At 55.5% G+C, this 13063-nt stretch overlaps 1 protein-coding gene across 1 annotated transcript; it reads right to left on the bottom strand.

Moving 5' to 3' along the window:
- Positions 1 to 5934: 5934 nt before the first annotated feature.
- On the bottom strand, positions 5935 to 11313 carry CABP2 (calcium binding protein 2). The gene is made up of 7 exons (XM_064576551.1): positions 11149 to 11313; positions 9483 to 9653; positions 8837 to 8867; positions 7948 to 8082; positions 7352 to 7461; positions 7090 to 7237; positions 5935 to 6280 (listed from the first exon to the last, which is right to left on the bottom strand). Exons 1-7 carry the CDS (start codon positions 11311 to 11313, stop codon positions 6255 to 6257), a joined length of 786 nt encoding a protein of 261 aa, XP_064432621.1. The 3' UTR covers positions 5935 to 6254.
- Positions 11314 to 13063: the final 1750 nt, after the last annotated feature.

Genomic DNA, 13063 nt, shown 5'->3' with positions numbered 1-13063 from the left:
CGTCACTCGGGCCTCCTCATTGGCCGAGACCGACCCCAACAGGCCGCAACCGCTGCTGATTGGTCTCCGCCTTTCGGACCTCGCACCTGTCTGCTCCGGATTGGGCGGTAGCTGACGCCTTACGCAATTGGCGAGTTCGCGGTCCGGGCCGGCGCGCTCTCAATCCGATTAGTCCCAAGGCCCGAGAGGCGGGGCCTCGGAAGCCGGGACCCGGGTCTGCTCGGCCGCGGTTCGCGCGGAGGGGTCTTCCCGGCGCGGGCGTCGCCCTCACGCTTCGCTCGCGCTGCTTTGCACGTCAGCTTCGCACTGCCTGGTGTCGGTCCAGCTGGGCCTGCTATCGCTGCCGCCGCCACCACCGAGCGCGCCTTTCCACCGCTCTGAGTGCCGGAGGACGCAGGGCTTTGACGTTCGGAGCCCTGCGTCTCACCCCGTGCGCTTTTACGTCACCTTTCACCGGTTCAACAACCTTTCCCCGGTCTGCGCATGCGCCCTCCTAAAGCCTTCGTTTGTTCCTATGGCAACGGATCCCTCACCAACGCTACCACCGCGCCTCTACCAATTTGCCTCGTCCTCCGGTCCAGGCTGATGTTAGATCCGATGGCGACCTCAAAGACCCCTCAACCTGTCCCCCAAGACTCCGAACCTGTGCCTCATACTGACAACAGCAGGAACGCTCACCTCCGTTGAATACTCACCGCACCCCGGGCCCTGTGCCAGACTGATCTTGGGTGAGAGCACCGACTGGAGTTAGGCTGATGGTTCGGATCTCATACCGCCCCCATCAGCGATTTCCTCTTGGGCAAGTTACTCACCTCAATATGCTTGGGTTTCCCCATCTTTAAGATGCGGACGTTAATAATAACTATCTTGCAGGGTTGTTGTGTGGATAAATGAATATTCATAAGGAGCTTGTTTCATTGTCCTCTTTACTGTCCATTTCTCCATCCAGACCCCTCCCCTCAAATCTCATTCCTCACAACCCTAGATCTTAGACTCTCCTCCAAACGGTAACCCTTTCTGCCGGGCTACTTCTCCTCAAAACTTCACTGGCCTTGTGTACCCTTCATGCCCCAGGTCTGTAGATTTTCCTCATCTCCAGGACATTCATTCATTCATCCAACAGACATTTTCTTTTTTTCTCTCTCTCTTTTTTTAAAGATTTTATTTTATTTATTTGAGAGAGACAGAGCGAGAGCACGAGCAGGTGGGAGGAGCAGAGGGAAAGGGAGAAGCAGACTCCCCGCTGAGCATCAGGGAGCCCGATGGGAGGCTTGATCCCAGGACCCTGAGATCATGACCTGAGCCAAAGGCAGACGCTTCACCGACTGAGCCACCCAGGTGTCCCAACAGACATTTTCTGACTCCATCCTCCATCCCAGGCCTTGTGCCGAACACTGATGATATGGAAATAAACTGGCCATGGCTTCTGTCCTCAGGGAGCTCCTAGTCTCAAGGAGAGACAGACAGGAAAGCAAAGACACACTGTACGGTAAGACAGTGTGGAGACTGGTAGAGGATGCATTGGAACTTAGAGGAAGGAGCCTGCTTGGGGACATCACAGGAGTCTTCCCAGAGGAGGTGGCATTCAATTGGTGAATGAACAAGTAAACTGTGATATATCCACAAAATGGACTATTTATTCAGCGATGGAAGGAAATCATCTAGCCATGAAAAGACACAGATAGGCATTTTACTAAGTGAAAGAAGCCAGTCTGAAAAGCCTGACAGTCCAGAAAAGACAGACGTATACATAAGGTAAACAAATTACTGGTTGCCAGGGGTGGGAGGGATAGAATTAAATGGGTAAAACGGGATTTTTTTTTTTTTTTACGACAGTGGAACTATTTTGTATGATACTGTAATGGTGAATACAAGCTATTAAGCATTTGTCATAAAGAGTAAACTTTAATGTATGCAAAATTAAAGAAATCATTGAGGAGGTCAGGGGACCCCAGGAGGGAACGCAGAATGTGACAAAAGAATCTAGCTGTATCATAAATGAATGAGACAGCTTCACTGAAGGGGTGGGAGAATAAGGTGCTAATCTGGAAATGAGTGGAGTCTGTAAGAATGAATGCGAAGGAACTGCAAGTAAGCATGTACTCTAGTTGGTGAAGTGGTTTCCCTGGCCTATGGGTTAACAATTCTGAAACCACTGCACACATATGCCAGAATTGAAAATTAAGTCAATTAGGATGGAGGAGTTCTCGTTGTTGGAATGAGAAGTGACGGGTAAGCAAGGGGAGGAGGCTAGCCTGATCCATGTGATAATGGGTTGGAATTGGAGACATCAATATGAACCCTTGTTTATTTATTTATTTTTAAAGATTTTATTTATTTTTTTGAGAGAGAGAGAGCATGAGAGAGAGAGCATGAGAGGGGGGAGGGTCAGAGGGAGAAGCAGACTCCCTGCCGAGCAGGGAGCCCGATGTGGGACTCGATCCCAGAACTCCAGGATCATGACCTGAGCCAAAGGCAGTCGCTTAACCAACTGAGCCACCCAGGTGCCCCAATATGAACCCTTGTTTAGCTCAATATAGATACAGTCAGTTGCATAGAGAAATATTTAAAAATTGTATATACACAGATTAGCGTACATACATATCTCCTCTATCTGCTGAGAGGGCCTAGAAGCAACCTAGCACCCAGGTCTTGGTTTCTAATGGCATTCTCCAATAAAATGAACCAGAGTTCCTTGGAGAAATGGCTAATTCTAAGACTGGGGCAGGAAATACACAAGATAATCCTATAGCATCTTATAGTACCAAAACGTAAGAAAATGCTAAAAATACAAAAAACAAAAACCCCCAAAACCCCAAATGCCACCATGATGGGTATATGCCAAAGGGACACAGGAGCCAGCTGAAAGGCCTCTCAGTGGCCAAAGCTGGAGCCATTTGAAAATTTAAAGTGTTGGATTATAACTTGTACAAAATAAATACCTATGAGCCCAAATATATATATATATATTTGAATAAATAAAGGGAGAGAAGAGACAAATCTATATAGAATAATTCCAAGTAGTTTGTGTAGATACTCTGCCCTTAATAAGGTAGATTATAACCCCTACCCCTTCAGTGTGGGCTGTACATAGTGACTTTCTTCCAGAGAGTGGAGTACATAATGGGAGAAAGAAAAAGTAATTTTATAGTGTAGAAATGTGACACACACACTACCTCACGCTGGGTGATCAAGGTCCACATCAATAGTGATGTCATGTTGATAGTCTGCACCCTTAATTGGATGGCTTGAGAAGGGCACTTGACCTCTGTGGTCATCCTCCTGCCAACCCATTAACCCCAGACTAATGAGAGAAACATCAGACAAATCCCAATTTAGGGATGTTCTATAAAATACCTGAGGAGTCGTACTTAAACTGTCAAGATCATAAGGAAACAAGGGAAGTCTGAGAAACTATCACAACCAAGAGGAGTCTGAGAAGACATGATGCCTAATGTAATGTGGTGTCCTGGATGGTATTCTGGAAGAGCAAAAGGATAATCAGGGAAAAAATGATGAAATCTGCATAAAATATGGGCTTTAGTTAATAACAGTGTGTCAGTTTTAGTTCATTAACTGTGACAAATGTACCATTCTAATGTGAGATATTAATAGTGTGTGATGGTAATTTTAAGTGTCAACTTGCCTGGGTCACAAGTGTCCAGATAGTTAGTCAAACATGATTTTGGGTGTGTCTGTGAGGGTGTCTCCGGGTGCAATTATCATCTATTGAATTGGCAGAGTGAAGATATGGCCCTTCCCGTGGTGGGTGGGCCTTATCCAATCAGTTGAAGACCCGAATGGCACAAAAAGGCTGAGTAAGAGGGAACTTCACCTGCCCGACTGTTGAGCTAGGACATCAGTCCTCTGCCCGCAGACTAGAACTTACACCATCAACTTTTCTGGTTCTCAGGCTGTCGGGCTCAGACTGGAACCGAACCTCCAGTTCTCCTGGGTCTCCAGCTTGCTGATTGCAAATCTCTTTTTTTTTTTTTTTTAAAGATTTTATTTATTTATTTGACAGAGAGAGACACAGCGAGAGAGGGAGCACAAGCAGGGGGAGTGGGAGAGGGAGAAGCAGGCTTCCCGCAGAGCAGGGAGCCCGATGCGGGGCTCGATCCCAGGACCCTGGGATCATGACCTGAGCCGAAGGCAGACGCTTAACGACTGAGCCACCCAGGCACCCCTGATTGCAAATCTTGGGACTGCTCAGCACCCATAATCACCTGAGCCAGTTCCTTGCAATAAATATCTTTACACACACACACACACACACACGTATCTCCTGTTGGTTCTGTTTCTCTGGAGAACCTTGACTAACACAGGAGAAGCTGACCGAGGTGGACTGTATACAGGAACTCCCTGTACTATCTTCAGGATAATTCTGTAAGCCTAGAACTGTTCTAAATAACAGAAGTGGATGCGATACCATGATGTGGGTGACGGTTACCTGAGCGCACACACATGTAAAACTCATGAGCTGTACACTTAAGGTTTATACACCTTATTGAATGCTATCATCAGTAGTCAAACTATTTAAAGGGGACTTAACGTAAATCTGACTTTCCAGCTTCTTTTGGAAAATCAGAAGATCTCAGAGCTCCGGCCTGCTTCATCTGGCAACAGTTGCTGGGGTTGGGTGGCAGGTGCCCCCTTTAAGCAGAGAAGGGGCTCTTAACTTGGCACAGTCTCTGCCTACTCACTGTTCCTTCCTGGCCCTGCTCCCAGCTCCAGCAGTTACCTTGTTGGGACCTTCCGGGCCAGCAGCCTTTTTGGGGTAGAAGGGCACGTTTGGTGCCAGCAGATACACGGCAGCCAATTAAGACCATCCCATCGTCGCCTCCCGCCCCTGCCCCAACCGCAGAGCCTGCCAGGCTGGGAGCCATGGGGCAGTGGGATTCTGGTCTTCCTGCGACACACTTCCATACTACCCCCAGCCCCTGCGGAGGGGACAGACATCTCAGGCAGCAGTGCCATCTGGGCCGGCCGGCGGAGGGTGGTGGGAGCGAGGGTGGACCACAGCTCCCAGAGAGAGATCCCGTAATTGAGTATTAGGATTAATTGGGATCTGCCGGGCGAGTGAGTGGTGCTGAGGCTGCTGCAGCCAACCCTGGCACCTCGGTGTCCAGGCTCTGGGCTGTCCGGGACACCAGTAACCGCCCGCCTTCTCCGTCCCAAGGCCATCTTTTTGGCAGCGGGAATGGTGAAGCCCAGGCAGGGGCGCTGAAAGCTCCCGCCCCTTCTTGACCAGGAGGTCAGGGCTCCCCTCCCTCCCGGTGGGCAGGCACAGCAGCGGGTCACGCAGCGCTCTGCAGAGCAGGTGTTTGCTGCAGCTAGGAGAGCCTGAGGCCCGGGGCCTCCCTGACTCCGAGGCACCCTCTCTCGTGCACTGGAGCCAGGGGGTGAGTCCCACCTCCGCTTCGTCCTAATTGTGTGTGACTCTATGCCAGCCCTCATCCTCCCAGAGCCTTCTGGTGCCGGGAGCAGGGGCCGGATTAACCTGGGGACAATGGGGGGGGGGGGTCACGACCCTCCTGAACAGGAAGAGTGTGACGCAACGCAAGTCACACTTGGGGAAGAAGAATCTGGCAGACATGCCAGGGCATGTGTCACCCTGGGCCTGGCAGGAGCCTTTTTTATAGGATGAGGGGCCGAGTGCATCCCAGCTCTGGGAGAAGCAGGTGGCGTTTCTTTTTTTTTTTTTTTTTAAAGATTTTATTTATTTGACAGAGAGAGACACAGCGAGAGAGGGAACACAAGCAGGGGGAGTGGGAGAGGGAGAAGCGGGCTGCCCGCTGAGCAGGGAGCCCGATGCGGGGCTCCATCCCAGGACCCTGGGATCACGACCCGAGCCGAAGGCAGACGCTTAACGACTGAGCCACCCAGGTGCCCCGCAGGTGGCGTTTCTTGACACTTGCTCTGGGATGGGCCCAGGATCCAGAAAAGGCCCTTGTCCACCTGGAATTCACAGTCGAGGGGTCTTACAGCCCAGGACCTAACTTTTGGGGGCCAAAGACTGGGTCCTCCAGGGTACAAAAGTGAGAGGTAAAAGCCATCTCCCCAGGCCCCAAGATACTTTATTGTTAGAGAGACAGGGATGGGCATGGGGGCTTGGTGAAGCAGTGGGGGTGAGGGCAGGCCGGGGTGTTACACACAGGCAGGGTAGGAAGGAGAGGGGGAGGGTCATTTGGAGGCAGGGGGCTTCCTGGCTGTGGTCCCAAGTCCTGTCTGCTGCCTCCAGCTTCTGTGCAGGCTCAGCGAGACATCATTCGCACAAACTCTGCCAGGACAAAGCCAAGGTTGCAGGTCTGCTCTCTGGAGCCCAATCGCTGTGAGACCAATATACTGGCCTTGAGGTGGGAGGGAGTGCGGTCCAGGGCGGGGCCTGCAAGGGAGTCTTCTTTTTTTTTTTTTTTTAAAGATTTTATTTATTTATTTATTAGAGAGCGAGCGAGAGAGAAACAGCATGAGAGAGGAGAGGGTCAGAGGGAGAAGCAGGCTCCCCGCCGAGCCGGGAGCCCGATGTGGGACTCGATCCCAGGACCCTGGGATCATGACCTGAGCCGAAGGCAGTCGCTTAACCAACTGAGCCACCCAGGCGCCCAAGGGAGTCTTCTGAATCTGGTAGGGAATAGGCCTTTGGGCTAAGAAGAGGGGCTTTGTTTTATGGGGAAAACAAAAAACAAAAAAACAAAACCCTTGTAACTAAACCTATTTCCCTTTTTGCTTTGGCTGCTAGGAAGCTCAGGAACAACTTTGGGGCCTACTTTGGAGAATTTCTACATACTGATTTTCCTTGGCTTCCTATTATTATTTAACCCTTGTTTTCGCCCTGTGGGAATCCAGCATAGAGCAAGAACTGGGTTCTGGTCAGCTCGCCTGGCTTCACATCTTGGCTCCATCCACATCTTTTGCTAAGCATTCACACTTTCCCAAGAATTAACTTTCTTGTCCTACTTATGGGGAGAGGACATAGAGTGCTCAGCCCGGGGTCTGGCACGCAGTGACAATGCTCCTTTTATCCTTTCCTTGCCCGTTAAAAACCTCCCAGGGCGTGTGGCACTGAGCGCGGAGGGTGGCGGGTGGTACCTTCAAAGTCCACCAGGCCATCCCCGTTGAGGTCAATGTCATGGAGGATCTCGTCCACCTCCCGCTGGCTGAGGCGCTCCCCCAGCAGGGCCTTGAGGGCTGCTCGCAGCTCAGCCAAGCTGATGCAGCCGTCCCCGTTGGTGTCAAACTGTGGTGGCGTTGGTCGTGGTATTGAGTCCCCGATCGAATCATTCACTCACTCAGGCCTCACTCACAGCAGACCCGCGGCCCCCCGCCTGCCCTCCAGCCCCAGTGGCCGTACCTCCCGAAAGGCGTCCCGTAGCTCCCGGACGCCAATCATGTCTGCTGTCTCTGCCAGCAGCTTGGGGCCCATCAGCTCCACAAAGTCTTCAAAGTCCACCTTTCCACCACCTGGGGGCCATGCCCATCAGAGACCCCAGCAATCAGGGACCCCTGCCCAGCCCTGGCTGCCCCCGCCCGCCTCTCCTGGCCTCTGGCCCTCTCCCCTGCCCCACAAAGTGGGCCCTTCCCTCTTGAGGGGGCCCAAGCTGGATCATCGGTGTTTTCTGGTGGTTTTTCTTAATTTTCCTGAAGACTTTGGTTGGGTTTAAGTCCTGGCTCCAATGACCTGGCTCTGTGACCTTAGCCAAGTCACTTAAGCTTCCAGAGCCTCAGTTTCCTCATGTTAGAAATGGGGATAATGGTCCTTGCCTTCCCACCTTGTAGGGGATGGTGAGATTCTTCAGAGGCAGAGAAAGTGCCTTGAGAATGAGCAGGGTCCTGGGCTCTGGGGGCCGACTTGTGTGGGCACCTGCCTTCCCCGGGTGGCCCAGCTGCTTGAGCCATGGCCATGGTCTCTGGAGGACTGGGCGGGGGGGGCAGGTCTGAGGCACATACTGATTTGCTGTGAAATCTCAATGAGCTCCATCTCAGTGGGCATGTAGCCCAGCGTCCGCATGCAGGCGCCCAGTTCCCGGTAGCCGATGTAGCCGTCCCGGTCTCGGTCAAACTCCTGGAAGGCCACCTGCAGCTCTGCCGGGCAGGGCGGGGTCAGCTCCTCCCACACGTCCCCCGGGACCCCAGCCTGGACCAGCACACCCTTCTTCCTTTGGTCTATTCACTTCCTCCTTGTAAACATCAGTTTCTCTGCCACTTGAGCATCTTGGCACATGCTATTTCTTTAATTCATTCTTTCAACAAATATTTAAGGAGCACCTACTATGGGCCAAGCTCTGCCCTAGGTACTGGAGATACGGCAGGAAGGGAGGGAGGGAGGCAGGGGAGGGAAAGGAAAGGAAACAATCCCTAACCTCATGGAGCTCACGTTCTGGAACACTCTACCCTCTTCTGGTCCTTATGTCACCTACTCAAGAAAGTCTTCCCTCTACATTGGGTCCCCTCCAGCCCATTTGTTCATTTCCTTGAGAGCACTTCGCACCATTTGTACTAATAGTTCACTTATTGACATCTGTCCCCGGAGGACATGGGCCACATCTGTCCAGTTTGCCCCCTTCCCCAGGGCTCCCGGCACAGGGCTAGGCACACGGTAAGCACCCAGGAGGTGTTTGTCGAGTGAACAAATATGAAAGTGGCTCTTGACCCGCCTGGCAGATGAGATCTGGGAACTGGCAGCTGGGGGCTCTGTCAACCCCTCCCCGTTCAGTGGTCCCCATCTCCTTGATCTCCCGCAGCCTCCTCCTTGCCCCTACTTCCTCCTGGAGACTAGCTGAGGCCCCACCCAATGCCCACCCCTCTGGAGACTCTAGTCTTTTCAAAAACCCTTTACCTTCGATCTCCTCTGGCCGCAGCTCCCGGTCCTGGGGGGCACAGAGAGGTTAAGAATTCCCTGGGCCACCCAGGCACCTGCACCCCTTCCTCTGATTCTTGGGCCCCCCCACTCAGCACCCCCAACGGGGTGGGCAGGGCCTGTGTCTGTCTGACACTGCTCAGACCTGCTCCTACCCATTTCTGCTGACTGGCCTGGGTGTCTTGGGCCCCCCCTTCCCTGCCCCCTGCCCAGATCTTTCCCAGGGCCCACCTCCTGCCCCCACCCTCTTGTAGGGCTCAGAGCTCCATTTGCCAGAAGTGGATCTGGGGTCGGGCAGAACCTCAGACTTGGCCCCGGGGACCTCAGTGTCATTGTATGTCTCTTGTTCTCTCTCTGTCCCTCTCCTGGAGGCCCTGCAGCCTCCCTGCCCACCCCCTTGGTGGCTGTCTCTGAGGTTCTCCGGGTCTCTCTCTGTCCTCTCCTCTCTCATTCCTGGCGTGTCTCCCTGGGTCTTCCCCCTGTTTGATCTTGTTTCTGTGTCTCCACTTTTCTTTGCCCCACCCCCTGGATCAGTGTGCCTTTGCTCCGAAGACCCCACTCCATCCTCTCCCCCCTACTCAAGGAGAGGCAGAGAGGAGGCGAAGGCAGGGGCGGCCGTACATACGAGCTGGGTGGCGGCGATGCTGGGCCGCAGGAAGATGCAGGCGGGCCCCACCAGGCTGTTGAGCACCGAGTAGCCCTGGATGCCCGGCCCTGGGCCCCCCTGCTCCTCAGGGCCGGGCCCGGGGCTGTGGCGGGAGCCCCCTGGGGGGGAGCTGGGCCACTGCCAGTGGTCCTGCAGCAAAGCCAGCTATGAGCTGGGGTAGCGGCCCCTCCGCCCTCGTTTACCAGCCTCTCCCGTCTTTGGAACCCGGCCCAGGACAGTGAGGGCTCTCACCCATCAAAACCCGGCCCAGGACAGTGAGGGCTCTCACCCATCAACACTCTAGGCTTGAAGTGTCCATCCCCTTATTGTTCAGTTGGGCTAACCGAGGCCCCCCGAAAAGGAAGGGACTGGGCCAAGGTCACTCAGAAAGCTGGTGGCGGAATGGGACCTGGAGCTCAAGCTCTGCACGTCCCATCTCTGACTAGCAGAGGGCAGGGGCAGCCGGCACAGGCAGCTGGATGGGCAGCTGGGGGGCCTGATGAGCTTGGCAGGGAAGGCCCAGCGGTCCTTGGGAGGGGCTAGAGTCTGGGGCCTTCCCCGGGGAAATCTGGATTGGTCTAGGGCAGTGGGAACCAGCCCCTCTATCCCCCTGCCATGCTCTATCTCTAACCCCAGCCCAGCCCTCACATGGGGCTCTGCCCACCCCACCTGACCCTTCCAGGCTACAGCCTGGTCTCCTGGCCTTGGCTTCTCCCCCTTAGCCGTCCTACCTTAGGGCCCCGGTGTCGAGGCCACTTGGCACAGTTTCCCATGGGCTCCTGAACCATGCCAGGCCTGGAGTCCTGGGGGCAGCCCAGGCCTGGGCCTCAGTGGATGCTGTGGGCTCCTACCAGCCCCCAGCTGCTCCCAGTGAGAGTCTGGGAGCACTGCAGGGGATTTTCCTAGGGTTTTGTGGGGAAGATTGGGAGCGGGTGGGCAGGCGGGGAGCCCTGGGCACGGGGGCTTGGGTCCTAATCCAGGATTATCTCTGAGCATCTCTGCTGGTGAGGGGGGCCACTCAGGACCCAAGGCCCCCTGGAAGGCACAGCCTCCCTGTGCTCACTCCTGAGGGTCTTCCAGATACCACCTCTCCAGCGCTTTCTCCCCCAACCCCTACCCGTAATCTCCCCCAATCAGTAGAGATTTAATGTCTTCAGAAGCAGGGCCTGGACCTGGGGGGAGGACATCAGGTGCCTGGTGTGCCGGGGAGGGCTGGGACACCAGCCCTCCGTATGGACTCGGCACACCCTCCCTCTACTCCCTGTCCTGAGAGGAGGCAATCTTGGCCCAGTCCAGGAGGTTCCTGCCCCTCCCTGCCAGGACCCTTGCTCTCACCTTGGAGCACCTGCCCACCCTGGCTGCCCTTGGCACCCCTGCCTGGCCCTTGTACTCAGGTGAAGAGTGGAAGGGGGCCAACTCTGGGAGCTGTGGGCTGGATGCAGGGCTCAATGAGGGCAGAAGTGGGCAGAGACACCAGCCTCCTGGGCAGCTGACAGACCCACGGAGCCCTCCATCAAAATGCACGTTCCGGGTCCCCTCCCTGAGCTCTGCCCTGGATCTGTCCTACAGGGCCCTCGTTAGAGTGTGGGGTCCCCGCTGTTCCCTCATGGTGCCCTCAGATGCCCCACACCCCTGTCCCCTTTACCTGCCCGTAGGCCGCCTGCACCTGGGCCTCCAGCTCCCTGAGGAGTGCCCGCCTCCTGGTGGCTGCTGGGCTGGCAGGAGCCTGGCTGGGCCCGGGAGTGCCCTCAGAGGGGCTGGGGTCCCCCGCGGGGAGACTGCCATCTGCCTGGCCCTGGGGAAGGGCCATGGAGACGGGGGCTTGGGGCCTCCTGCTCCCACTCTGGTCGCCCAGTTCCTGTGGGAGGGTGGCTTAGTGGGCAGCTGTGGGTGGGGTCCCACAGGGTCCCTGCTACTCTTTTCTCTGTTCCTCTCTCCACAGGCCCAGGGCCCCCAAATCCTGTAGCTTTCCTAGCTCCCCAAGCTGCTTACACAGTCCCTCCCCCAATCCACCTGCCTCCAGCCCCATGCTGGCCACAGACTGAGCCCTGGGCACCCCCCACCCTGGGCCGCCCTTGCAGACCCCCAGCTGCCTGGTCTTTGCAACCCCCATGCTCGCTTCCCTGCTGTTCTGTCTTGCTCACTGCCCCCTCTGCCCCCTCAGCCCTCAGCTCTGTGTCTATCCCACCTGCAGCCCCATGCCACTCCCTGCGCCCTGCTGACATCTGTCCAGCTGTGTCTCTGTGGGTCTCTCTGACTGCACATGCCCATCTCTGTCCTTCCCTCCCTCGATGGCATGAGAATCTCTCTCACATTGGTCTGTCCGTCTTTCTGTCTGTCCACCCTTGCTCTTCCTATTCTCCCCACCATCCCCCCTCCCAGGATGACTCCTGGGTTCTGGAAAGACAGCCCCCCCCCAACTCGAGCCTGCCCCCAGACATGCCCCCTTCTCCCCACCCAGAGCCCCAGGGCAGCTCTGAATCCCCCCACCTTCTACCAGCACCTCCCACCTACCTTCTGCTGACCTCCAACCTCTTGCTCCTCAGGGTGAAATGTGGGGCTGGGCCAGACAGCCCCCACTGGCCTCTTGTGCCCCTTTGTTATGCCCTCAGCCCTCTTCCTGCCCAGCTGCCTGGTCTTTGCCTCCCACAATGAGGTCAGTTGTCCTGCCCCAGCTCTGCTCCAGGCCCCTCATGATTTATTCACCTGCTCCCTGCGCCAGCCTTTGTCTGAGGGAAACAGATCCCGCCAGACACCTGCCACCCGAGCTGGTGGCTCTGGCCTTGCTCAGCCACACGAGCTGGCCACCCATTCATGTATTCCTTTTGCAAACATCTGAGGCCAGCTGGGACTGAGCCTCAGGGGCTATACAGACTGGGTCTGTCCTGAGGGTCCTGCTCCCAGGCACATCGAACTCAGGAAAGGGCCACAGACAGTCTCCAGGTGCTTGGGAGCACTGGCCCAGACAACAGGGGGGCTTCATGGAGGAGAAGAGAGGATGGGGCAGCCTTTTAGGCATTGCCTACTAAGGTTTAACCCGTGCTCAGCCTTGAATGAGCGCTGGGACCCCAGCAGGGATCAACTGTGAATGTGGAATGTTCCAGGAACTGGCATCCAGCAGGGTATGTTAGGTAGAGGCCCTCAGGAGGGAGGCAGAAGTCAGTAGCCCCTGGAGAGGGTATGGGTGGCAAGAGGCCAGAGAAAATTTCAGAGGGGCTGTATCTTCAACAAGCGTCATGGAGTACCTACTATGTGCCTTCCCGGGTGTTGGGAACCAGTCCCTGCCTCCTGGAACCTTCCAGCCAGTGGGGGATGCACATTCAGCAAGCCCAGAATGACTATGGAGGAGAACAGGCTGTTGAGGGGGAAGAGAATGAGACCTTGTTGTGACAGGGGCTGAGGATGTGGCGTGGGAGCCAAGACCAGAGAGATGGTGGGAGTGACCACCTGAAGGGAAGGGAGGCCAGCAGGCAGAGGGAGCAGCCTCCAGCCCTGAGCATGGCTGAGGATCTGAGGAAGGGTCAGGATTCAGAAGTGAGCGGACGCCGGCCAAGTGGCCA

The sequence above is a fragment of the Mirounga angustirostris genome, unplaced genomic scaffold (genome assembly GCF_029215605.1).
Source record: "Mirounga angustirostris isolate CCGP_5_RB_7025 unplaced genomic scaffold, mMirAng1.0.hap1 SCAF_13, whole genome shotgun sequence".
NCBI lineage: Eukaryota > Metazoa > Chordata > Mammalia > Carnivora > Phocidae > Mirounga > Mirounga angustirostris.
Note: the sequence above shows the minus strand (reverse complement) of the source record. Positions and strands in the feature narration are given on the sequence as shown.